A 26860-nucleotide genomic window follows, 5' to 3' on the forward strand; every position below is an offset into this window, starting at 1 on the left:
CACTTATGCAACCATTTAGTCAAGCTAAGAATACAATATGCTCCTATAGCGACGTTACGAAACCCTAACTTTGACCGCTAGGGTTTATATCTCTGTCAACCAACAACTGCAATTGTCAGACGAGGCACAGAGAAGCTTAAGAACAGTATTAAACGCTGCAGTGATGTGTATGACACGAAGGAAGTACTAGACCTTCATAGATCGCATGGGAGCATATATCTTTTTGACAATTGAAGATTCTTTAGCTACTATATTGAAAAAAACTAACTGCTTGACTGTATCTTCCAAACCATATCTTCAAGATCGTGGCTTTTAAATAATCAGACTTGCATTAATTGACAAGCAGGACAGCGTAATCAGAAAAAAAAAAAAATTAGAGTTGGAAGTGTCTGATACGATGCTCAGATAGGTTCTTGTTTTTCTGGTTTCCTTCTTTTTGAATGAGTTGCTGAAAGTATTGTTTTGGGACATTATTATAGTGCTGCTATCTGTACATTGTATGATGACCGTGGAAGAACTTGAGTCTGGCATTTCTCAAATTAAATCATTATTCATTTTGGAACCACTGCCTGAGAAGTGAATGCTAATACAAGAGATCACATCCAAATTCAAGAGCCACATGTTGGAAAGAACCACATCGTATAACAGCTTGTACATTTTCAAGTAGGATTTATAATTTAATGCAGATCTTCAAGATGGTGGCTTTTAAATGATAAGGCATGCACTCGTTAATGAGCTGGACGATGTAATTGCAAAAAATTCAGAGTTCAAAGTGTTTGATACGGTGTTCTCTTGAAAGTACTGTTTTGGAACACTATTCTACTGCTGCTATTTGTAAAAGTTTGCTGATGACGGTGGGAGAACGTGAGTCTGGCATTTCTCAAGTTCCAGTATAGTTCATTCTGAACCACTGTTTCAAAACTAAATGTTAAAAACAAAACATAACATCTAAATTCAAGTGCCATGGCATTTGTACATTTAAAGCAGGATTTATAAAAACGAAGACCATTGAGAGAAAAGAAAAATCTCACAACGGTGGGAAACTGATTTACTATATGCATACACACCAGAAGACTATTACTAATATGATATATCCCTTACAGGCCACAGGACTGCCATGGCTAGTCTACAATGCTATAACCTCTGTGCAGAAACATTTTCTTACTCATGTTATCAAAAGCAGAAGTAGATGCAATGTTGGGATTTAGAGAAGATGATAAACTCGTTGGATAAAACGAAGAAGAGCTAAGGTTATTGTATGAACCATGTTGTGATCTGTTGAGGCGAGGCTCACATAATTTAGAGCTGGTAGATTCCAGAACCTGCACTTGCCTCTTGAGAAATTTGACGTAGTGAATTGCTTCATCCAGCATAGATGCAGTGTCCATCTTTGTTCCCCCGGGTACCAGTCGCTGCAGAATCCTGATACGGTCACTTATTTTTTCTCTTCTGTGACGAGCTGCCACGCTTTGTGGGTCTTTGGAAATCCTCACGTTCCTTCGCTTAGGGCGTGCTATGGTGCTAGGGTCAATGTTCACAGGCTGCATTGCTGAAAGCCTGTAGATCATTTCCCTTAGGGCATCTGCCCTTTGGCCACCATCCTCAGAGTTATTGAGACCGTTTTCTGGTGCAGGCAATGAAGCTGATGGGCTATTTAATCTTGATCTATGAAACATAAAGCCAGCTGAAGCAACTTGGTTTGCTTGCTCAGCACCAAGGCATGTCAATATGTCCAATCCTGGAAGAATTCCACTATCTAAATTTCCCTTACTTCTGAGATCTTGAAACAGATTATGATTTCTCTGGTTCTCCTGGGTGCGTTCAGTCTGAGCAGTGCTCACAGTAAATGATGGCGCATCATTGGCATATTGAAGCTCACGCAAGGTCAAATTCTCTTGACAGTCTGTGGTCACAGTACTTAAATCCGAAGTTGCACTGACATTAAAACTGGCCATAGGGATTTTGCAGTCACCTACGCTCCGAACTAAATCTGTGTAGCTTTTCACATGAATCAGGCTCTCAAGTTTTGAGTTGTTCTCGATTAGCTCTGGTCCACAGTATAGAGCCGAGGGCATTGAGGTCGTCACAGTGACCAGTGAAGAATCAGCCAAACTGGTGACTTGAGGTGCCAACGAACAGTCCTGCAATGGTGCAGGAATTTGATTAAAATTTCCATTCAATAATGCATCTAGAAGGCAATCTGCTGGGTTATAAGGATTTGGGGTCGGCCATATGGCGCTTGTGTTGCACAAGATATCGTCCATAATGAATGAGTTGAAGGATTCTGTCATTCACAAAAAAAAAAACTGAACCTGAGAGAGTATAATGCAGAATTTGGGCTTTTGGAGTACCTAGCACTTTAGAGAGACTCATATAAAGGACCGGGTATAATAGAGCCGACGGAGGTCACACCAGAGGGATCACAAAGGGGACTTTTCTGTCACTCAGGTGTCCATGATTATGACTTCAGTAATACCCGCGAAGTAAACAATATTATCGTACTACTTTGTTCATCCTAATATAGCTACTGTGTGATCAGACTTTCCAATACAAAACAACATACAATGCTTGTCATTCACGTTCTGGTTAGGATAACTCGTATACGAAACGCTGGGGGAAAACTGAGAAACCAAAATCCTAGATAGAAAATTTATGTTACAGGACATGAGGATGAGTACATGTAGGGACAGACTTGGTAAAGCTGTGCTGCAATTGGTCAAACAAGGGCTGGAGAAGGAGGATGTGATGAAACACTGAACGTATCCAAGACGAAAGCCGTGGATTCAGCTGGGAAAGAAGGGATTGATTGAGAGCACAGAGATGCACGTGTTCTTGAGTAGATGGATGTGAAGTTGTAAGGAACCCAAGTGTGGCATTTATAAATTCTTGGAAAGACTGTTAGATTCAACGCGCAGGTATTGATGGATGAAAGGCTGGTTTTAGCGCAAGGGCATGTGAACGTTCTCGTACTGTCCTACACTTTCTTTGCGTGACAGGACGCGATGGACCAATGGCAAACATGTACCTCCAGAGGCCAACAACACAACACCCTAATTATACTCTTAAACCTCACCTTAATTGAACACTCCACTCTTAATAAGTCAGATAACTCGTATTTTTGGTGTATATTTTTATTATTTATTAGATTATTATAGTTTTTTTTAATATAATATTTTAGTGGGGATTTGAACTTAAAATCTTTTTCCACTTAATATTTTATTTTCAGGGCTATTAAGTGAATGGTGGGATTTATTTCCAACTTCTTTTTACAAAATATTTTATTTTCATGGCTATCGTATGAATGAGAGGATTTGAACCTGGGATTTCCTCACACTACCTTTCACAAAACACCATTTTCATGGCCATCAAGTGAAGCCAGGCTGGAACTTCTCTGGCATAACACTTTGCTTTCACTAAGATAAACATGGAACCTCTTCACATTAACAAGGACAATTCATTTTCACAATCATCAAGTGAATCTGGGTTTTGAACCTACCTTCTTAACATAGGACATTTTATTTTTATAACTATCAAGTGAATCCAGGGATTTGAACCTCAAACCTCCTAGCACATAACACTTCATTCAAGGCTATCCTTAATTAAATTACTCCCAGAAAAACTTATCTATAAAGTAAATTGTAAGTATAATTTAAATAAGAATAAAATATTTTTATCTTAAAATATATAATATAAAATTAATTCGGGTTGGTTAAAAATTTATTTGTCTAAAATAGAAAAAACATATTAACAAATTTGAAAACAATATCCTTTATAAACTATTAATTTGTAATTATTTTTAAGTTAAAGTATATGAAATAAAATGGATTGAAATTAGTTGAGAGTTATTTGACAAACCTGAAAACCTTAATTTTTATAAAATACTAATTAATTATTTAAAATTTAAAATAATGTGATTTTCCTTAAATAATATTAATAAATCAAATAATATTAATAAATCAAGTAATAAATAATAACTCACTATAATTTTCAAATATTGAGAACAAATTTATAATAAATTCTCATATGAAAAATTTTATACTCTTGGCATCTCCATACGTTCACAGTGAAACGATCCAAACCAAGTTGTAAAAACATGTAACAAGCATGGTTATACCTGTAGACATCTTGCTATGGAGATTGGTGAATACCTGTGGTATATTCTTATCTCTATTGATTGGTTTGTCATGTGGTCCAAAAATCTGAGAACGCATTTAGTAATCTTGTGTTCAAGTCAAAGTTGATATTTACATGGCAATGGGCAACCAGTATACCCAAAGGAAAATGTTATATAACTGATTGGTGGCCACGGATTCATTCTTGTTTTAAATGGAAACTAAACCACGGTTTATAGCATAGTCTTAAAGGTTCAACGGCTTTTAAAAATTGTAAATTCAAACGATTTGACTTTATTATATATATATATAATTTTAATTCTACCAGCAATAACTTCACATGCAATTCATGACACGTGAATTCCAGCCCGGTTTATAATTTTGAATATGCGTCAGGATTTTGGTATCTGAATCAAACAAGTGACCTTTTAGAAATCTTGAAGCTCGTGGTTCGCAAACCTAAAACTTAGCAGAATAAGCACCATAAACATTTCTATCAAAATATTTATTTAAATATATATATATGATAGCATTTTATATTAATATATTTATATTAAAAATTTATATATATTTTGTGGGTTAAAATTTAGTTTTCAATCTAATGATATAAGTAACAATCCAAGACTCGCAGGAATTTGGCAAAAGTGCAAACTTATTTTTTAGGGACTATGAGCTAAAATTTTTTAGGGATTATGAGCGAAAATTCTAGGTGAGGTGGTTTTCCCAGAAGAATAGTGATAAGTCAACTTGCATTAGGTTAACTCTCCACACTACTGGTTTGAAAATTGAATTACTATAGTTTTTCTTACTTATGTGTGTGTGAGAAATTTGACTAATAAGTGAAATTATTTTTTGTTGGAATTTGGCAATACAGTTTCTAGCAAAATTGTGTGAGAGAGAGAGAAATTTGACTAATAAGAGATAATTTTTTTGTTGGAATTTGGTAATACAATTTCTAGCAAAATTGTGTGTGAGAAAGAGAAATTTGGCTAATAAGTGAAATAAATTTTTTGGTTGGAATTTGGTCATACAATTTCTAGCAAATTGTGTTTTTTGTTATTTAAAATGCACTTTTAAATACATAAATGGATTACCCGAAAACACTTAAACTTTAGAGATTAAACAACTTAAAAATATTTATTAGATTTAGGGCAAAATTGACTGATAAGAAAAATGTTAATTATTAATTGTGTATCTTATTTTATATATATATATATGAGAGGAAAAAAAAAGTCTTAATTATTTAATGTTTTACGTTTTATGAGAATGAATATATTTTAGTTTTAAGTTTATTGACTATGAAATTTTAAAAAATAAAAAAAATATACATTCTTTTCTTTATTATTTTGAATAAAGTTATATACACATTAAAGGAATTGTTTTTAATTATAAATTAATAAAAATCATGTTTTTCTTAAATAATTTTATAATTTATTAATATGTACTAAAATTTATTGGAATTTTTTAAAGGTGAGAGATTAATGAGACTTTTTTAGTAATTTATTTTTATGTTGAGAAAACATTAAGATAAGCTTTTCAAGATTGTTATATTTTTGTTGAATTAAAAGGTATAAAGTTGATAATATGGGAAATAGTATGAGAAATATTGTGTGAGTATAGGATGAACAATTTAAAAGAAAGTGTTTTTAGTCTCTAACTCTTTATCACTCCAAAATTGATCTAAAAGTCTAGAAACTTTCCCAAACCTTACTAGTCTCTAATATGCAATCTATAAAATGTTTGGTGACATTTGTGTAAAATTATTCAAATTTATAATGATTTTATATAGTATCTCTAAAATTTAGGCTTTTAACCTAAAATAATCTTATACTATAAAGTTTCAGCTAATCATTTTTAGAAAAAAATGTGAAATTAATGATTTTTTTGTAAAAAAGATGGAAAATTAGTCCACCTAATAATATGAACCCCTAAAATTTTCCCTTAATATTATCCTTATTTTGTAACTTGGACATCTTATGGCATCCTTGCTTAAGTTGAACATGGTGGTTTTGACTAGAGTTAGAACAAATTTGAGAAAACCTCTTGTCTTCTATGTTATTTAACTTTTTATACATAAGATACTAGTCATAGCCATGCTTTCCGTGAAGGGAAGACTTTATTCACTCAAGAGGATAGGATAATGAGTATCTATATCTTATTTAACTTCTTATACATATGATTCTAGCCATATCCATGCTTTCCATGAAGGGAAGACTTGCTTCACTCAAACTCATACGATAAGGAGTATTTCCTTTGATCTTGAAATTGTAAATTATAAACTAGTATGGGATCTATTATATCTTTCTTCACAATTCTATACTGCAACCCTAAAACTCATATGCATACAAATGAATAAAAATGATAAGAATCTAAATAGTAATTTTTTCCAATCTTAAATCCAATAATATATAGAATTACACTTGTTTTCAAATATATAATATGATTTCCATCCTTTCTTTATCATTTTTATCAATATTATAATTCTAACTAAATTTGTAATAGATATAAATTTCTATATATAATTATAATTATAATTATTCACTATATATTAAATTCACTATATCAATTTTTTATTATTATATTTTTAGTTTCTTGTATAATATTTTATCACTATATCAATTTTTTATTATTATATTTTTAGTTTCTTGTATAATATTTTATAGATAAATCTATTATGTATTTAATATAAAATATAAAATGTATTTATTTTATTTTATTTTGTTATATATTAATATGAAAATAAAAATATTTTATCTTTCAATTAATTTAAATTTACATTTAAATATGTTTATATTAAATTTAAATTAATATTAAATTCAATTATAATTAAAAATTTAATATATGTTTTTGGATTGATAGTTGATATATAAACAATCATAGATATTCAATTGGACAATTTGTGACAATAGATTTGATAAAAAATACTTATACATTATTACAATTTTATATCTCTTTATATTTATACATATGTACATTGTTGTTAATAGCTTCTGCATGCCAAATAGAGAAGGACAAAATAAAATCTCACAAACACATTTGATAGACCATATGACCTGGGAACCCCTTTTAGGAGAAAACGAGCTCGAAGCTGAGGTTGTGCAGCTCTCCTTTTCTAAATGGAACTATGGCTTGAGTAGTGCCACTGTCCTTCTCTAAATGGAACTATGGGTGAGAGTACTAAGCACTATAGTGTGTGGCCCTTGGGCTACAGTGCACAAATGCTCTCTATATGATCTACCTCCTATCCCTTTTGATTTTTTTTTTTTTTTTTTGGTTTTTTTTTTTGTTTTTTTTCAGTTATTGAATAAATGTACTCGAAAGAATGGAATCCCTTTTCCTCCTAGTGACCTGGTTATCACAAGCCTGATAGTCTACTAGTGGTTAGGCTACTAGTGGTTAGGTTTGACTACCTCAACTCTTAATTAGAATTACAATATAGACTCTTTTAGAGTCTTATACATCATATGGCTAGCCTCTTTTTCATGAATAATGGGGCTCATAGGACATCCTCTCAAATTATGGTTGTGAAAACAAGAAGGTCAACTTATGAGTGTCATAACGTTCACATAGCGCCATGAGAGATGATTCCTCCACTTTTTCTACTCTGGAAGCATCCAAATGGATGACAAACAATATAATGATCCAATCGAGATCAATAGTAAATGGGTGTACTCTTAAGACACTCAAATTATGGTGTTGAAAATACGAAAATCAACTTATGAGTGTCATAACTTTCACATATGGACATGAGAGTTGATTCCTCCATTTTTTTACTCTGGAATTGTTTGTGTTTTTTGATGTAAAGAAAGATGTTAAAATCTAAGATTTAAAGACATTTTGCAAGTAAAAGTCTATCTCTTAAGTAATGCAAGTTGGCGTAGTTTTACTTAAGTAATAGTAAAGATGAGGGATCAGGCTGCACTACTCCTTTGACAATTAAATTAGGTGGCTAGGTTTTAGGAAAAAAACAAAAAAAGTGTCATAGTTAAACTATTTTTGGCATCCACTATGTCTTAAATAGTTTGTGTATTTTCTTGGGATGTAAGAAAAGATGTTAAAGATCACCACTCCTTTGACAATTAAATTAGGTTGTTAGGTTTTAGGAAAAAGATAAAAAAAAGTGTCATAGTTAAACTATTTTTGGCATCCACTATGTCTTAAAATAGTTTGTGTATTTTCTTGGGATGTAAGAAAAGATGTTAAAGATCTAAAATTTAGAAATATTTGGTAGGTGAGGGTCTATCCAAGGTACCATTAATTGAGTAATTCCAGTTGGCATAGCTTTATTTGAGTAACAATAAAAATGATGAATTAGACTACACTAAATAACAATTAAAGATAAGCTACTGACACTACTAATTTGACAATTAAATTATGATAACTGCAAGTGAAAACGGATTTTTAGTAATGTAAAATACAGTGAAAACGGATTTTTAGTAATGTAAAATACAGTTGATAGCTGATGCAGGTTAACAGGGTATCAATTTTTAATTTTTCACTGCAAACAAAAGCTGCAGGTCTCCGATGAGATCGGCTTTTATTAAATTCTCATGCAAGGACCGAATAACATTTTTCCCAAATCAAGATTCTACGTTCACATCCCTGCCCAGAACTCATTCGCTCTGCGAATTTCTTCTCCGCATATTTTATTCAACGCTCTACCTACCTACCCCTCTGTAATCCTCGTGTCTTTGCGTAACACTCCTCGAAAAATGCATAATCTGACAACTGACTTTACATCATCACAAGGGATTGAAAAGTATAGACGCGACCATCACTTCCACCTGTTACCGGAGTATTCACACTTGCAGCAGAAAGTTGTAATTTTTTATTAATTTTCATAGGGTTGGCGCATAACCTGAGAAGTCAATTTTTGAGAACAGATTTCTGTGGATTCCCATTGGATTTCATGAGCCAACATAGCACAGGCACATTTTTGAAAACGCAGTCGGACGGAATAGGAAAGAAAACCCAATATAACTGGCTCTAGAATTGCTTAAAATTTCTCGCGAACGGACCCGAGGGTCCCGCTGTCCAGTGGTGCTGCAGGCTTTTACACAACCCAAAACCTGTCACGAAGGAGAAGATAGAAGAATCCCCTTTTTCACACCACAGTAACCTTCTCTCCTGAATTGGCAAACGATAGCAACCAGAGCAATAAGAGATTCTACTATCTGGGAACGACCCACGCTTTTGTCAAGATCCGCGATCTAATCAAACAAAAAACGACGCCATCGGCAGAGGTGGAGTGGAGGGCAAAAATAAAAATAAGTTACAAGTACGCGTGTCTGTCTGATTACTATCTATCTATCCAAGTACCCACTATAGGTAGAATCTCGACTCTTGGACTCTCTGCAACAGTAATCAGTTAATACCAAGTCTTTCCTAGTCTTTCGTTTTCCTATCTTTCCAAACTGCAGAAATGTGAACTGTTAGATTCATTAAGCTCCCGTTTTTGGTGCGAGGAAGCTTTTGTACTTCGTTTCTTATTATGTGTAGTGGAGCTTTCAAGGTCTCTATCACATTAAGAAATTGATTCCCTGGCTGCAGACCGCAAGACGAGAATAACATCTGCAGTCTGTTAAAGCAAAAACTCCAATGTTACATACAAATGCCATTTTAGTGGAAAAGTGAAAGGATTTTACACAATGCAATGCAGAGTTTTTCTCCTTATCTCCAGGGTGTGGGGTTTATTATCACACCCTAAATGTTCGAGGATAGGGTCTTAGGAGGATTATGGAAACTGCTGAAAATAACTAGTCTGCTAATAGGCCATGGGTTGTATATGTTCACTGTTGGATTTTGGCAGGCCAATTATCCAATGGAATGCATATATAGCCCCGTGCATTTATGGCCTATGGGCATGCTGGTTATTTGTTACCTATGAAAATAAGGTAGGTCATGCTGAAGCCGTGTAGGCTCATGCAAGAGTACTTGCGTTGGTTGAGTTTTGCTAATTATCAATGCAAGAGTAATTGTGTTGGTTGAGTTTTGTTAGTTATCATGATGGATAATGGAGGAGATGGTATTGGTCCATGTGAGTTGGATGGTCTTAATCAACTTTCATTAATATTGATGAGTACTTGTATTGGTTGAGTTTTGCTAATTATCAATGCAAGAGTAATTGTGTTGGTTGAGTTTTGCTAATTATCATGATTTATAATGGAGGAGATGGTATTGGTCTATGTGAGTTGGATGGTCTTAATCAACTTTCATTGATATTAACTTTCATTGATATTGATGATAGTAGGATATGGTGGGTTTTTACTTTTTTAACTTGTAGTGAATATGATGTAAAGAAAAGATTGAACTATTTAGGTGGGTTTGCTTCCAATTTTTGTTGGTTTTAAGTAATAATTATGTTTTTATTCCTTGGTTGGTTTTAAGTAATAATTATGTTTTTATTCTTTTGATTTGTTTGTATTTGGTTAACATTGTTAGTCTTTTGGTCTCTATCCTTGTTGTTTTATAAGTTATTGGTTTGTTTCTATTTGACTAACATTGTTATTTTTTGGGACTCTTTGATCCCCATCTTTGTTGTTGTGTGGATTGGTGGTGCGTATTATCACTTTTAAGTATTTTGTTTAGGTTGAGAATACTATTGTGAGATCTCTTTCTTTCCCTATGTTCAATGCAAACATGGTTGGTTTATGGGTATCCTCACTAAGGTGTACTAGCCCCCCATGTTAGGTTGTTGGTTCATGTGGGAGAAACAATCTTCTCTAGGATTATGTTCAAGTAATTCCTTTGAGTATTACATAGACTAATGTTGTTGATGTCATGGCTCATGGGAACACACCCAAGTCCAAGAAAACGGGGTTAGTTGAAAGCATGGGGGTCTAAGGAATTCTTTGCACCTTCAAAGCATAGGTATCTAGAGGACCACTAGAAAAGCTAGGAAATGCTTTTATCAAAATATTTCTCCCAAAATCCGACAAAGTTGAAGCTTTCCTCAATTTAAAGTCAAGAAGAAATGTGAGTGCACATTATCAAAATGAATCATGGAAGAGTTGTAGGGATGGGTTGATGATATTGGGATTTGTGGATCATGGGATAACAAGGCATTTACAAAAATCAAGTTTTATTAGTCGGCTAAAACACTAATAGTGATTTCTCTAGAGAAGTTGAAATTATATGAACATCAATTTGTTGATAAGGTTTGGAGATTGGAGGTGAAATTGTGATTTCTCTCGAGAAGTTGAAATTATACGAACATCAATTTGTTGATAAGGTTTGGAGATTGGAGGTGAAATTTAGCGTACCCTATGAGGTGATCTTTTGGCTAGGTTCATATTTCATGGTAAAGGATCTCATAAAGAAGAGCATAGCTTGGAGCTCTTGAGCACATCTACCTCCAAAGGAATCAGCTCCATTCCATTATCATAGAGGATGAGCTAAAAGATTAAAACCTTCGCAAAGGAAGGGGACATGAGGCCTCCCCATAGTAAAACCCTCCTCAAATGCCCTCTTGAATTACTTTGTTTATTTGTTTATTTCCTGCATATCTCCCCCTAATTATGCTCATGAATAGTAATTTTTTGCTTAACAATATAGATGCTAGCTTAGTTCTCTTTATGGCTAAATTGGTTTGTCAAGATTCATTTTCAAGATTTGCTAGTTACTTTTGATTAATTAGTTAAACATCTAAATGAGGTTTGATTCTCTTTATGACAAAGTTGGATTGTCAAGATATATTTTTAAAACTTGTTGGTTACTTTTGAATAACTGATTGGACATCTAACTCAGGTTTGGTTTCCATTTTGAGAGACCTTAACCAAATATACTTGTAGTATTTCTTGTATAATATAAATTAGTCCAATTTACTATCTATGTGTGTAAAAAATAGATTGAAAACAATTTTGATTTACAAAATTTTAAATGAAAAATAATAAAAAATCTATTTATTGATTTTAATAATTTATTTTTATAATTAAAAAACATTTAAAAGTGACGGGTTAACCACTTTTAAAATAGATAGTGTGAAATCTTTTGAAATTTAAATTTAAATTTAATATAAACATTTGCATTTTATTAAGAAGAGTATCTTTCAATTTCTTTTTTCCTTATTAAAAATAATTAATTAATTTTTAATATTTGAGAATTATTTTAATAAAATTCTAATATTATAATTTCAAAATTTGTTTATTGTACAATTTTATTTATTAATTTAAAAACATTTATTTTTGAAATCAATAAAAAAATATTTTAATTATTTACATAAATAGGGATAATAAGTTCTCAATAATTTTAATATTATGAAAAAAGTATTATATTATATCAAACAAATTATATATATATATATATATATATATATAAATATATATATAAAGAGAGCTAATATTAATATAAAATATTAATAATTAAATACAAATATAATTATATTTAAAATATTATAAGAAAATATTAAATAATAAGTGGAAAATTATAGATATAATATATTAGAGTAATAAATATTTTATCAATTCAATATTTGGTTTGATTATCTATCTCTCTATATATATAGTTGGTAATAATTTATATTAATATATCACTAGTATCTAAGAGAGGTAAAGAGTTAATATCACAATACATACTCCTCATGAGGACCTAAGAAATGGACACATATTTTCCAACCACTAAAATATCGCAAATGTCATATAAGGGATAATAGAAACATGAGCCACAAGGCCAATAAGGACAATGAAAACAAAGAACAATAAAGACAAGTGCCACACCATATATCATGAGGCAACAAGTCATATCATGAGGATAATAGAAACATGAGCCACAAGGCCAATAAGGACAATGAAACCAAAGAACAATAAAGACAAGTGCCACACCACATATCATGAGGCAACAAGTCATATCATAAGGCAATTCATGGAGAAAACAAAGTGTTGGAGTAACATTATAAACAGAGCAGAAGACAAAGTGTTGGAGTAACATTATAAACAGAGCAAAATAGACATACACCATATACCATGAGCCACTTGGTGAAGGAAGAAAAGTATGCGAGCTCAATGGAAAGGGCACATAGCCATAATGAAACCATGTAACTAGAGAAAGAAATTTGAGAGTGCCTGTAAACCACATAGGACTTGCAAATAGAAAAATGTGCACAACCAACAAAGGACATTTTTGCTAAGAAGATAACCACCAAAGTCAACCTACCATGTCGTATAATAACAACACATCATTGAGAGATAACCTCCATACCAATATGCATGTGGGCAACGCAAGCCAAGACCCACCCATATCCTCCATGAAACAACATATAGTCATTGAATAACGCAACATAGAACCCTACACTCTCCAAAAAAAAAGGGCCCAAAATTGATACAAAACCGCTGACCCATGGATCAAAAATCCCAAAATCCCTTCCATAGAGTATAGAACACTACAACTACGCTAAGATTGGCAAAAAGAAAAACTCAATGCGAGGGAGTCAAATGTGATCTAAATAATTGATACACCCATTAGAACTAATACTATCAATGGGTGAGTGATCAGAAAGCAAGTAACCTTCCACATAATCCAAACGAGCATCAATATTGTTGAGACTCAAACTATAATTTTTCAAAATACATTTAATATTTTTGATACTAGAGAATACATTATAGTTATTAACTTGCTTATTATATTATATTTATTATGTTATTATAACTATAATTTTTCTTTTCTCTATTATTATAAAAACATTGAAAAAGAAAATATTAAAATTATAATAAATATGCCATAATATAATATAATAATTATTCGATATCTTTAATATTATTCTTTTTTATAAATAAATTATCACATATTTTTAAATTAAAAAATAAAATAAAATTATAATAAAATTTTCCTGGAAAAATTAAAGATTTAATAAAACTTAAAACATGTGAGAAATAAAGACAATCCATAAAACTTACATTTAGTGTATGCATAGGAAAAAATTGTAAATAATATAATTAGTGTGACTTATTTTTTATTGCTTTTTAATTTTTAAAATAATAATATAAATAATATAATACTAAAATAAATAATTTAAATTTAATTAAATGGTTTGGTTTTGTTGTTTTTTTTGTTTTTGTTTTTGTTTTTTTGTTTTTTTATTTTTTTTTCTTTCATCATGAGGGTTTTCGAGGAGTTTCATGCAAAGGGATTTTTATATTTTTTGTGAGGGTTCTTTTTAGTATTATTTAAGGGCCCATAAATCTTCTTCCTTCACTATAATTAGAGTGTGTGTCATATTTATTGCACGATATTTTTGATGTTGTTTAATTATTATATCTAGTTTGCGCTATCAGGATTTGAGCTTGAACAATAAAAATGGTTTATAGGTTGGTCCTATGCAACATGTCTTACTAGTAAGAGAACCAGGTGGAATATGAGTCTAGTCCATCTCAAAGCTTAGTTTTTCTCTCCTATAAGGATTTTTCTTGCATTGTGAATTTCCGCTAACATTCGTTGAGGATGTCTCTTCACAACCTTTTGCTTTCAATGCATTTTGAACAATTGGATTTTTACTTTTTTTCTCATCCTTAGGATCTTTCCACCTATCTTGATCTCAAGCCTTCTCTTGTGCACGATGATCCAAAAGAGTTTTTTCTAGCATTCGAAGCACATTGTAGCTCATTTCTTGTGTCTGAGCCCTTACCTGAAAGTGTGCCTCCCCTTGCTCAGAAAAAGTTAGATGCTCTGAGTAGGAAGAGGAGGTGCATTTGAAGGCATAAGGGCTTTGTTAGCCTGTTTGTAATCAAGGATATCAATATTTCTCACTTTATGGACTATGTGAGTAAAACCCTGGTTGATCAGTTTTGTGATAATTTGATGCAAGCCTTGACTTTAGGTTCTTGGATTTCATAGTTTTGGAAACCCATGATAATATATCTGCCCTCTTATCTTACCTTGATTAGGGGTTGGATAGCATTTGTATTTCACAATGAAGCATATTGTTCACTTATTATGGGCTTGAACTAGAGTTGGGGCCATGTAGGGTTGATCCTGCATATTTGGACTATATATTTTGATATAGCATGGGAGTCGGTTGATGTGATGAATATTTCGGAAATCATTCTAAGGTTTCCTTTTCCCTTTTATAACTCTAAGGTTTTAAGGGAAATTGGAAATAAATTAGGCTCCTTTGTTAGCCTAGAAAATGACTAGCAATCTAAGAAGGACTGCAGGTAGGCATGGATCCAAATTGAAACAAGCTTAAAGGAAGGCCTCATGGCTGAATTGGAGCTGAATTTGAATGGGTTCATATGGAATCAAAAAGTGTATTATTGGAGGCTCCCTTTCTAGTGATTCCACTTTCATGAGACTGGTCATATTTAGGTGGACTACAAAAGGGTTGGGACATCTTCATCCTATTCATGAAAAAATTAAAGGTTCGAAGGTTTTTGTTTCTCACATCTCTCAAGTTTCATCGTAGGCACCACCTTCTTTAGTTTCGTAGGTTCTCACCTCCCTTCCATATACATCCTCACCAGGCATCTCAAAGGATTGTTCAATCTCCTTTGGTAAGGTTTATGATCCATCCTCCCCCCTTCTTCATTCACATCTTCCTCTTCCTCCCTTCCTTTAGGGTCCTTTCCTTTCTCTTCCTTTGTGGTTCTCTACTCGATGGCCCCCCTTAGGTTTTCCACCCTTATTTCATATTTTGATCAATATCTATATGTTCTTGAGGTATTTTTTTCCTCGGTCCCCTATTTGGTTCCCTCTTTCGATTCTTTGGCCCCTGCTTGAGCTCCTAAAGAAAATAAGATCTATCCTCTTTAGCTTCGAGTTAAAATTCTAGATTTTCCTCCTTTAAGTTGTGGGATAGATCTAGTTTCCCTCCCTACCAATCCAGTAGGGAAAAAATCCAACTTAATCAAAGCTTAGGAAAAGTTTGTGTTGGAGATCAAGAAGGGGAAACAAGTTTCAATTTCTTGGGCCCTCAGAGCTAGCAATGCCCTTTTTAAAGGGATATTATGATTATTCTCTCTTTCAATGCAAGGGATATTGGGGGTGCTCATGGAAAAATAGCCCACAATATCATGACATCGTTCAGACTATGTGCTCTAGGACAAAATCCAAAATTGATCATTTTTTCATGTTGACGCTAACGAAATTTGGGTGGGATTATTTTTGGGTGGATTCATGTCTACAAGGATATCTCCTCTTATATCCTTCTTTCTACTATTTTATCAAAATTGGTGTTAAGAGACTACAATTCTACTATTTCAATTTTCAATGTATGTGAGCCTTATTCTTAGCACATTATGTTTTGGGAAGACATGGATTCCACATTATTTTTTAGGGAAATTTAGGGCCCCGACTTGAGGTTGGATCCCAAATGTCCTTTATTTTTGGACTTTTTTTATCAAAAAAAGACTTATGGACATTGATTTGATCAAATTATTACCCATTTGGAGGAATGGGCGCTCATGTAACAACAAAGTTTCTAAGAATCTAGACTAGTTCCTAGTTTCAGAAGGTCTATTGAGATTGGGATGTTATTTAAAATATAAAGTGGAATTGGGTGAAATTTCAAATCATAGGCCCATTCTTTTACATTTCACTCCTTCTGGGGCACCAAAATCTATTCCCTTTAGAATTAATCCACCTTGTTTGGAAGAGGAAGAATATAGATCTTCGATTTTGAATACATGGGGATGTTTAGTTCATTTAGTTCCTTCTTCTTACACGAGCTAACTTGATAAAAATTTAGTGGCTATTAAGAATGCACCTAAAGCTTGGGAAAATGATTTCTATGCTAGGTCGCAAGCCAAACTAGCAGATGTAGAAAAATAGTTAGAAGATTTATACAAGATTCAAGAAATTGGTATTCTTCTCCTAGATTCTCTATCTAACATGAAATATATTGAGGAATATCATTCGCTCCCTTATTCTATAAGAGGAGGAGCATTGGAGACTAAAGAGTAGGGAAATATGGATTCAAGCTAGGGACAACAATACTAATTTTTTCATCATTTTGCTAACTTTAAGAAGCAAGAAAACACTATTTGGGAAATTAAGGATTCAAAAAAGTTACTTTTTGAATTCCTTTGAAGAAAAAGGGGAGGAAAGCACCAACTTTTTCAATCCCTCTTTGAGGCTCTGCAAGATTTATTGATCTAAGATATTCTTTAGGTAGTTTCCAAATTCCCCCCTATCTTCATAGAATAAATGAATTCCTTTTTATTTGGAGAAGTAAATGAATCTAAGGTGTTGGATGCTTTGTATTCCATGAAAAAATCCAAAAGATTGGGGTTGGATGTGTTCTCGGTTGAATTTTTCTTGGTTTTTTACGATTTAATCAGGGAATACCATTTAAAGGCCATCAAATAATCCCACGAAGTTGGCATAGTTATGGGTTGTTTTAATGCTACATTCCTCTGTCTCATTCCAAAGACATAGGATGGGTCATCTTTTGTTAACTATTGTCCAATAGATTGTTGCAATTTCGTTTACATGTTAATTACAAAAATTATATCTTTAAGGCTAAATCCATTTCTAATATATTTCATTTCAGAGGTGCAATTCAATGTTTATAAAACAAGAATATTCATGATGTGGTTGCAGTAGCCTAATACGTTTTGCATTCGGTTAAGAAATATAATATAAATGCAACCATCCTCAAATTGGATATTCAAAAGCCTGTAACATAGTGGATTGGGAATTTCTTAGGCTTGTCCTTATTTAGATGGGATTAGCTATTCATGTGGTAAAATAGATATTGGGGTGCATTCAATCTAACTATTTTGTAGTAATCATCAACACCACTCCTTCCAGTTTCTTTCGTGCTTATCGAGGTCTCTGTTGGAAATAATACTGAGAGGGGGGTGAATCAGTATTATCATATTCTTTTCAATATATCTTCTAGATTTATACTTTAAGTTATTATTCAGATATTGATCATTAGTTTGTATGTCAGTACCATATAATAATGAGCAAGAACAAGAAAAAACAGATAATCACACCAAAGAACACCAGATATAAGGTGGAAACCCAATGTGGGTGAAAACCACCTGCTGCAATATGTCTCTATCTTCTTTCAGTTATAAACTTCTTTTACAATGGTTTTGTACTAGTGCAGTCCTTTACTAGTACGCAGGCTGCAACCTGCAGAGAGCTACAACCCTCTCTCGTTTTCCAGTCTCTCCTGGAAGGGAGCTACAACCCCCTACTTCTTTTCTTCCAAGGACCACTTTTCATAAATTTTCAAACTGGATCCATGAACATCAAATAATCATCAAGTACATGTGAATCACCCAATCAAATTTTTCAATCAACCAATGAATCAACCAATAACTTCTCAGAATGTAGTAACAGATCAGCAAAACCAGTAATCTAAACCCAGAACTATTCAGCAATAGATAAAAGACAACCAACAAATGTTTCAAGAAAGGTCCGCAACTTCACCAATAGAGGCCTGCGAATATCCGCAGCTCTTTTGTGTCTAAACTACGCAGACCCGCACCTGGTCCTTCTTCTGCTTTGCATACCTCCGCACCTACTCCTTCTACTACCCTGCGTACCTCGGCTCAGATCCGCACCTGCACTGTCTGCCTGACAGCATACCTCTGCACTGGTCCTTCTGTTCCCCTGCGTACCTCCGCACTGTGCCTTTTTCTGCACTGTGTACCTCGCACCTGCACCTTCTGCTGCATTGCGGATCCCCGCACCTGTGCCTTTGTGGATCGCCTGCGGACCTCTGAATAGAGCCAAATTAACAGTCCTCCAATGTGCCACAGACAGTCGGATCCACAGATCTGATCATGTGCCCGAGAGATCACGACCTATCAATAGATTCACCTTAAAATTCACCTTGATTTAGATCTAGCTTTTAAAACCGATCACCCAAAATTTTAGATCTTAAGATATTCAATTTTCACAAGTGTCTAGCCAAGTGATCTCCTTTCATTTTTATAGGCAAGCCCTTATTCACACCATGGGAAAAAAACATCGAAAACCAATACAAGGGATCCAAACTGGGGTTCAATACTTTAGATCCTATACCATGGACCAAAACCATAGGATCATGAGCGACGGGCTAAATACCAAGGGCCAAACATAAGAAATCCCCATGTGTGCGCGCTTCTCTGCATTGGAGTGAGTGAACTAGGGTCCGCACCTTCTGAACGGAGAACCTGCGGGTATGTCCGCACTTCTTGGTCAGCGTACTTGCGGGTCCGTAGCTTCTCTTAGGATCACCTGCGGGTATCTCATTTTCTATGATTTTGAGAGCCTGAACAGATATCTGCCATGTGAGTGAGTTGCCATCAAGTACAACATCTGTGCCATAGCGCCAAACCTGAATCATCATGCCAACAATATCCCCCTTTGGACTTGATGGCAACCCCAAGATCCTCAAACTCATTCTCCTCCTTTGACATCAAGGGCAAAGGGCGGACCAAGATATTCTCTTCCTTTGTTGTCCATACTCCCCCTGAGTGCCTGCTGAAATTTCTGAATGAGCTCCCCCTGACTATAGACCAGATCTGCAAAAGAGAAATTCTTCAAGAAGAACCATAATCTACCATACACCATACATGATCTTGACAAAAGAGATAGAGACATATTAGCATCAATATTCAGATCAGCATCCATGTTTTCCTTCTGTACTTTCTCCTCCAAGATCTTCTACCATAATGCCAACAATGCATTATTAGAAGAATATATGCTCCCCCTGAACTTGTGCCATTCGATCTTCGACCAATCCATAACCCAGCAAATATATGCGTATACCCCATATGAAACTCGCGTACAACCAACAAACTTTGAAACAGATGAGATTCAACAACAAGATGATGCATCAACTACCCCCAGCTTTTGCCTGAGGTATTCAAACGTTTCCCTGGGCAGTGGTTTGGTGAGAATATCAGCAACTTGTTCCTTAGAAGGAACATACTCCAATTTGACCTTTTGTTCCAACACTTGTTCCGGGAGAAAGTGATACTTGATCGGTATGTGCTTGGTTTTTGAATGCATGACTGGGTTCTTAGAAATGCTGATTGCACTTGTATTATCACAAAAGATGGAGATAGGTGGTGTCCAAGTGATTTGAAAATCTTGCAAGGTCTGCATCAGCCAAAGGAGTTGAGTGCAGCAAGATGCAACAACCACATATTCCGCTTCAGCTGTAGATAAAGCAATCAAACTTTGTTTCTTGTTGAACCAAGATACTAATATGGAACCCATAAAGAATACACCACCACTTGTGCTCTTTCTGTCATCCACGCTTCCAGCCCAATCTACATCTGTATAAGCATGAAGAGTAAGATCTGTATTTCTAGGATACCATAAGCCATAGTTTTGAGTTCCTTGAAGGTACTTGAAAATTCTCTTCACTGTCTGAAGATGAGTTTCCTTTGGGTTTGCCTGAAATCTTCCAACTATTCCCACTGCATGCATAATGTCTGGTCGGGTACCTGTCAAATACAGTAGACTTCCAATCATAGATCTATATGTTGGCTGATGCACTGCTGCTGATTCATCATTTGCACTGAGGCTGCATCCTGTAACCATGGGGGTACATACTGGTTTTGCATCTTCCATGCCATATTTCTTCAAGATTTGCTTGAGATACTTGGTTTGAGACAAAAAGATACCGTCTTCATTTTGTTGGATTTGCAAACCAAGAAAGTATGTCAGTTCTCCAAGCAAAGACATTTTGAATTCTTTCTGCATCACCAAGGCAAAGCTTTGACTCATAGCTTCTTCATTGCTGCCAAAGATAATATCATCTACATACACAAAAAGTATTAGCAATTTGTCATTTTCAATTTTTATATAAAGATTGCTATCTGCTGATCCTTTTGAAAAACCTTGTTGATGAAGGTATTTGTCCAAATGGTAGTACCAAGCCCTTGGAGCCTGTTTAAGACCATAGAGATCCTTTTTCAGTCTGCATACAAGATTTGGATCATTCCCAAGAATGAAACCATCCGGCTGCTCAATGTATACTTCTTCTTCTAAGTCTCCATTCAGAAAGGCTGATTTCACGCCCATTTGAAATAATTTGAACTTCTGAAAGCTTGAGAGAGCAAGGAACATTCGGATGGCCTCAAGTCTTGCAACAGGAGCAAAAGTTTCTTCAAATTCTATTCCTTCTTGTTGAGCATACCCTTTACAAACAAGTCTGGCCTTGTTTCTAATTACTTCCCCATTTTCATTCAACTTATTTTTGAAGACCCATTTTGTCACTATGAAATTCTTATCTTTTGGTCTAGGAACCAACTTCCAAGTATTGTTCTTTTCGATCTGCTCAAGTTCTTCATCCATTGCCTTGACCCAACATTCATCTTTGCATGCCTCTCTTACATTTTGTGGTTCAGTGGAGGAGAGTAATGCCAAATAGCTTGAAGCTTCTGCAATTGTTCTTCTTGTTTGTACGCCTGCCTCCTTTTGCCCCAAGATTTGAGATTCTGGATGATTCTTTTGAACATACCTGGATGGAGTCTTCTCTTCTATCCTTGTTTGTTCCTCTGGTGCCTCTTGAGGTTCTTCTTCATCTTCAGTCTGATTTGGAGGGTAGTCTTCATCCTCTTCGATATTTTCATGATTTACTTGCCTAGGAATGTTTCCTTTTTCATCAACCACCACATCAATGCTGTCAACAATTCTTCCAAGTCTTTTATTGTAACACTTATATGCTTTGCTGTGAGGAGAATAACCAAGGAGAATGCCTTCATCTGCTCTAGGTTCAAGTTTGCCAAGTTGTTCATCATTATTCTTAATATAGCATTTGCTTCCAAAAATTTTGAAATGCTTTACCGAAGGAGTCTCACCATACCAGAGCTCATGAGGAGTTTGAGTGCTATTCACTCAGACATTTGTTTTGTTGAGAATAACAACCGCAGCAAATGCAGCTTCACCCCAGAAGGTTGCGGGAGTTCCAGACTCATCAAGCATAGCATGAGCCATTTGTTGAACCATTCTGTTCATCCTTTCCACCACTCCATTTTGCTGAGGAGTCCTAGCTGTAGAGAATTCCCTTCTTATTCCATGTTCTTCACAGAAATCAAAAAAATCATTTGAGGTAAACTCCCCACCTCTGTCAGACCTGAGGCACTTAATTTTGTGATCTGATTCGTTTTCAGCCAAGGCTTTGAAAGATTTGAATTTTTCGGATGCTTCGTCCTTGTATTTAATAAGTCCTAACAAAACCATCCTGGAGAAGTCGTCAATGAATAATATAAAGTATTCTTCTCCTCGAGGTGACCTTGTCCTAAATGGACCACATACATCTGTATGGACTAGTTCAAGAGGTCTGCTGGCTGATCCTTCCTTCTCAGGGAAGTTAGTTCTGGTTTGCTTACCAAACTGAAATGATTTGCATATGGTGTTGTCTGGAATTTTGATATCTGGAAGACCACGAACTGCCTGGTACTTGCATGCTTTCCTTATTTGTGAAAATTTTAGATGCCCCAACCTCTGGTGCCATAACCAGTATTCATCATCCTTGCTCAAATAGCATTTTCATTGTCCTTCTTCAAATATGTATAAGTTATTTGGAGTTCTTCTGCCTTGGATCACTGTTTTTCCTGTATCAAGATCACGAACACTACATCCATTTGATCGAAATATTACCTCGGTTCCTTGATCGCACATCTGGCTGACACTCAGAAGATTATGCTTCAAGCCATCAACATACAAAACATTTCCAGCTTTGAACTTTTCTTTCAACTGAGCAGTGCCTCTTCCTTTTATGACTGTAGGGGTATCATTTCCAAAGGAAACTTTCTTTCCCTTTTCTAAAACACTATATGATTCAAGTTTTTCTTTATCACCTGTCATATGTTTCGAACATCCACTGTCGATGTACCATTGATTTTTTAGTCCTTCTGCATAAAAGGCTATCCCACATCTTTCTGATTGTCGTTCCTTTATTCTCCATGTTCTGGTACTTGAGGCTTGTTCCTTTGTCTGCCAAAACCTGCTCCTACATTCAGAATCTTCATGACCAAAGTTATTAAAAATAGAACATTCAATTTCATTTTCAAGGGCCGAAAAGTTGTTATAGGTCCTTTTCGTGATCCAAGTCATACTTCTTTGTTTTTGAGCTTCTCTAGTCATGATTGTTTTATAGGCAACACATGGAGCTGCTTTGTGGCCAAAGTTATGGCAAGAGAAACATTGACCATTGAAGAAACTTCTGCGATTATCAAATCTACCTGCCAAATGATTGTAGTTTCTATTGTCATCCATTCTTGAGGCAAATTGAGAAGATTTAACCTGTGGTTGGTTGTAGCTTTTGTTCATCCTTAAGGTGGATTGCCCCTGATTTACCTGGTAGTCCTTGTTTATTCTTGATGTAATTCGTCCCTGTTTTACCTGGTGATCTCCATTGGGCTTTTGCTCATCCCTCCTTGCTGCATTGAGATAACTCTTTGAGGTTGATGCTTGAGATGCTTCTCCATTATACCCCAGACCTGTCTTGATTAGTGGAGAACGCTGTACATTGATAATCTCATCTAGAGTTTCAGATCCTTTAACAAATTTAAGATTAAGAGCCTTTGTTTTCTCAATTTCTTTTCTAAGGCCAACAATTTCACATTCTAACTTCTCAAGAATTTTTTCTTTTTCATCAAGTTGGAATTGCAGAGTATCAATGATCACATTCTTTTCTTCTAAACATGTTTTGAGTCTAAAAATCTCTTCATAAAAGCCATCCACATCTATAGCATCCATGTAATCATCATCTTCAAAAGCCATTAAAAGTTTATAGTTATGACCTCATTCATCTTCATCACTATTTGAAAGACCATCACTATCTTTATGAGTATAATAACTTTTCTTAGTTACATTCTGTTTCTTGTTCCATCTAACAGGTTCCTTCCATTTGTCAGTTTTATCCTTATGAGGACATTTGGCAGCATAGTGACCGACTCTCCCACAAGCAAAACATTTGAAAGGTAGCTTACCTATGAATCTTCCAGTACCCCGTTGAAGGTCTTTGACAAAATTTGATTCTTCTTCCTCTTCTGACGCATGTCCTAACTCATAGTAGTCTCCTTTGCCTGAAGCCTTGAAAGCTGCTTCTCTCCTGTCTGATGGTCCTCCCTTCCTCATTTCATAAGCAATTAGAATCTCGTGTAGTTGTGACATGGTAAGGTTTCGTAGATTCTCCTTTTCTTCTATTGCAGAAACTTTAGATTCAAACCTAGGGGACAAAGATCTTAGAACCTTTTCAACCACAACAGCCTCTTTTATTTCTTCACCCAAATTTTTCATACAATTAACAATCTCATCTACATGAAGGAAATAGTTAGCCACACTTTCATCATTGTGCATTCTGAGATTTTCATACTGAATCCTGAGGGTTTGAAGTTTTGCTCGTTTTACCTGTTCATCTCCTTCATAGCTCAGAAGAATCTTGTCCCATATTTCTTTTGCAGGTTTATAATGCATTACCTTGAAAAATTCTAATTGAGATAGGTATCCTAATAGAGTATTGACTGCTTTTGCATTTGTTTCATATTTCTTCTTCTCAGCCAGATCTGTAGGAGTTGATGAAGGAAAAGTGTACCCTGTATCTATGATATCCCAGACTTCTGTACCAAGTGATTGAAGATAGGAGGTAAATCTTACCTTCCAATATACAAAGTTTGTCCCATCAAAAATCGGTGGCCTAATATATGCTTCTCTCTCGTAGTTTCTCATGATGATGTATCTTCCTCCAAGAGATCAAGCTTCTTCAGAAGGACCTGGCTCTGATACCAATTGTTGGAAATAATACTGAGAGGGGGGGTGAATCAGTATTATCAAATTCTTTTCAATATATCTTCTAGATTTATACCTTAAGTTATTCTTCAGATATTGATCATTAGTTTTTATGTCAGTACCATATAATAATGAGCAAGAACAAGAAAAAACAGATAATCACACCAAAGAACACCAGATATAAGGTGGAAACCCAATGTGGGTGAAAACCACCTGCTACAATACGTCTCTATCTTCTTTCAATTAGAAACTTCTTTTACAATGATTTTGTACTGGTGCAGCCCTTTACCAGTACGCAGGCTGCAACCTGCAGAGAGCTACAACCCTCTCTCGTTTTCCAGTCTCTCCTGGAAGGGAGATACAACCCCCTATTTCTTTTCTTCCAAGGACCACTTTTCATAAATTTTCAAACTGGATCCATGAACATCAAATAATCATCAAGTACATGTGAATCACTCAATCAACTTTTTCAGTCAACCAATGACTCAACCAATAACTTCTCAGAATGCAGTAACCAGATCAGCAAAACCAGTAATCTAAACCCAGAACTCTTCAACAATAGATAAAAGACAACCAAGAAATGTTTCAAGAAAGGTCCGCAACTTCACCAATAGAGGCCTGTGAATATCCGCAGCTTTTCTGTGTCTCAACTGCGTAGATCCGCACTTGGTCCTTCTTCTGCTCTGCGTACCTTTGCACCTACTCCTTCTGCTGCCCTGCGTACCTCTGCTCAGATCCACACCTGCACTGTCTGCGTGATAGCGTACCTCCGCACTGGTCCTTCTGTTCCCTGCGTACCTCCGCACTGTGCCTTTTTCTGCGCTGTGTACCTTGCACCTGCACCTTCTGCTGCGCTGCGGATCCCCGCACTTGCGCCTTTGTGGATCGCCTGCAGACCTTTGAATAGAGCCAAATTAACTATCCTCCAATGTGCCACAGACAATCAGATCCATAGATCTAATCATGCACCCGAGAGATCACGACCTATCAATAGATTCGCCTTAAAATTCACCTTGATTTAGATCTAGCTTTTAAAACCGATCACCCAAAATTTCAGATCTTAAGATATTCAATTTTCACAAGTTTCTAGCCAAGTGATATCCTTTCCGTTTTATAGGCAAGCCCTTATTCACACCACGGGACAAAACCATCGAAAACCAATACAAGGGATCCAAACCGGGGTTCAATACTTTAGATCCTATACCATGGACCAAAACCATAGGATCATGATCGATGGGCTAAATACCAAGGGCCAAACATAAGAAACCCCCACGTGTGCGTGCTTCTCTGCATTGGAGTGAGTGAACTGGGGTCCACACCTTCTGAACGGAGAACCTGTGGGTATGTCTGCACTTCTTGGTCAACGTACTTGCGGGTTTGCAGCTTCTCTTAGGATCACCTGCGGGTATCTCATTTTCTATGATTTTGAGAGCCTGAACAAATATCTGCCATGTGAGTGAGTTGCCATCAAGTACAACACCTGTGCCATAGTGCCAAACGTGAATCATAATGCCAACAATCTCTAATAAGGATTTCTTCTATCTCCTCTTTTATTCCTAATTGTTACTAAACCCTTAACAAGTTAATATTAGAATTTAGATCGAGGTGTCTTATTAAATATATTAGAATTTTATAAACTCTTTAATTTTCACGCCTACTATTTTTTGATGAAGAACTCCATTGAATTATTTTTCTTGGCCACCAGAATGTTGATCAATACTAAAAAATGTTGTCTGATTTCCCATGGTGTCTCTGATGATATTAGCATCTAGTTGAGATAATATATTCCCTTTCCTTAGAAGCATTCAGATGATGGGTTAAATTACTTGGGTTTCATCATAAATCCTAATATCCATAGGAAATCTAAATGGTTATGGATGGTGAAATTGGTGGAAGCAAGAATTTCCATTTGGCCCATTCTTTTTATATATTGTGGTGGTCATTTGGTTCTAATGAAGTTAGTCATGTAAATTATTTCACTTTTCTATACTTCTATAGTTTTTGTCCCTAAAGGTGTCCTCTCAATGATCAGAAGAGTTAGTTTCATTTTCTGTGGGTTGGAGAAAGTAGTATAA

General features: G+C 35.0%; 1 protein-coding gene across 1 annotated transcript; it reads right to left on the reverse strand.

Moving 5' to 3' along the window:
• Positions 1-798: 798 nt before the first annotated feature.
• On the reverse strand, positions 799-2703 carry LOC149223545 (uncharacterized). The gene has a single exon (XM_089383332.1). The coding sequence runs from the start codon at positions 2289-2291 to the stop codon at positions 1122-1124; it is 1170 nt and encodes a 389-aa protein (XP_089239458.1). The 5' UTR covers positions 2292-2703; the 3' UTR covers positions 799-1121.
• Between the last annotated feature and the right edge of the window lie 24157 nt (positions 2704-26860).

The sequence above is a fragment of the Pinus tabuliformis genome, chromosome Q, assembly GCF_031772625.1.
Source record: "Pinus tabuliformis cultivar Carrire ecotype Pingquan chromosome Q, CPIR1, whole genome shotgun sequence".
NCBI lineage: Eukaryota > Viridiplantae > Streptophyta > Pinopsida > Pinales > Pinaceae > Pinus > Pinus tabuliformis.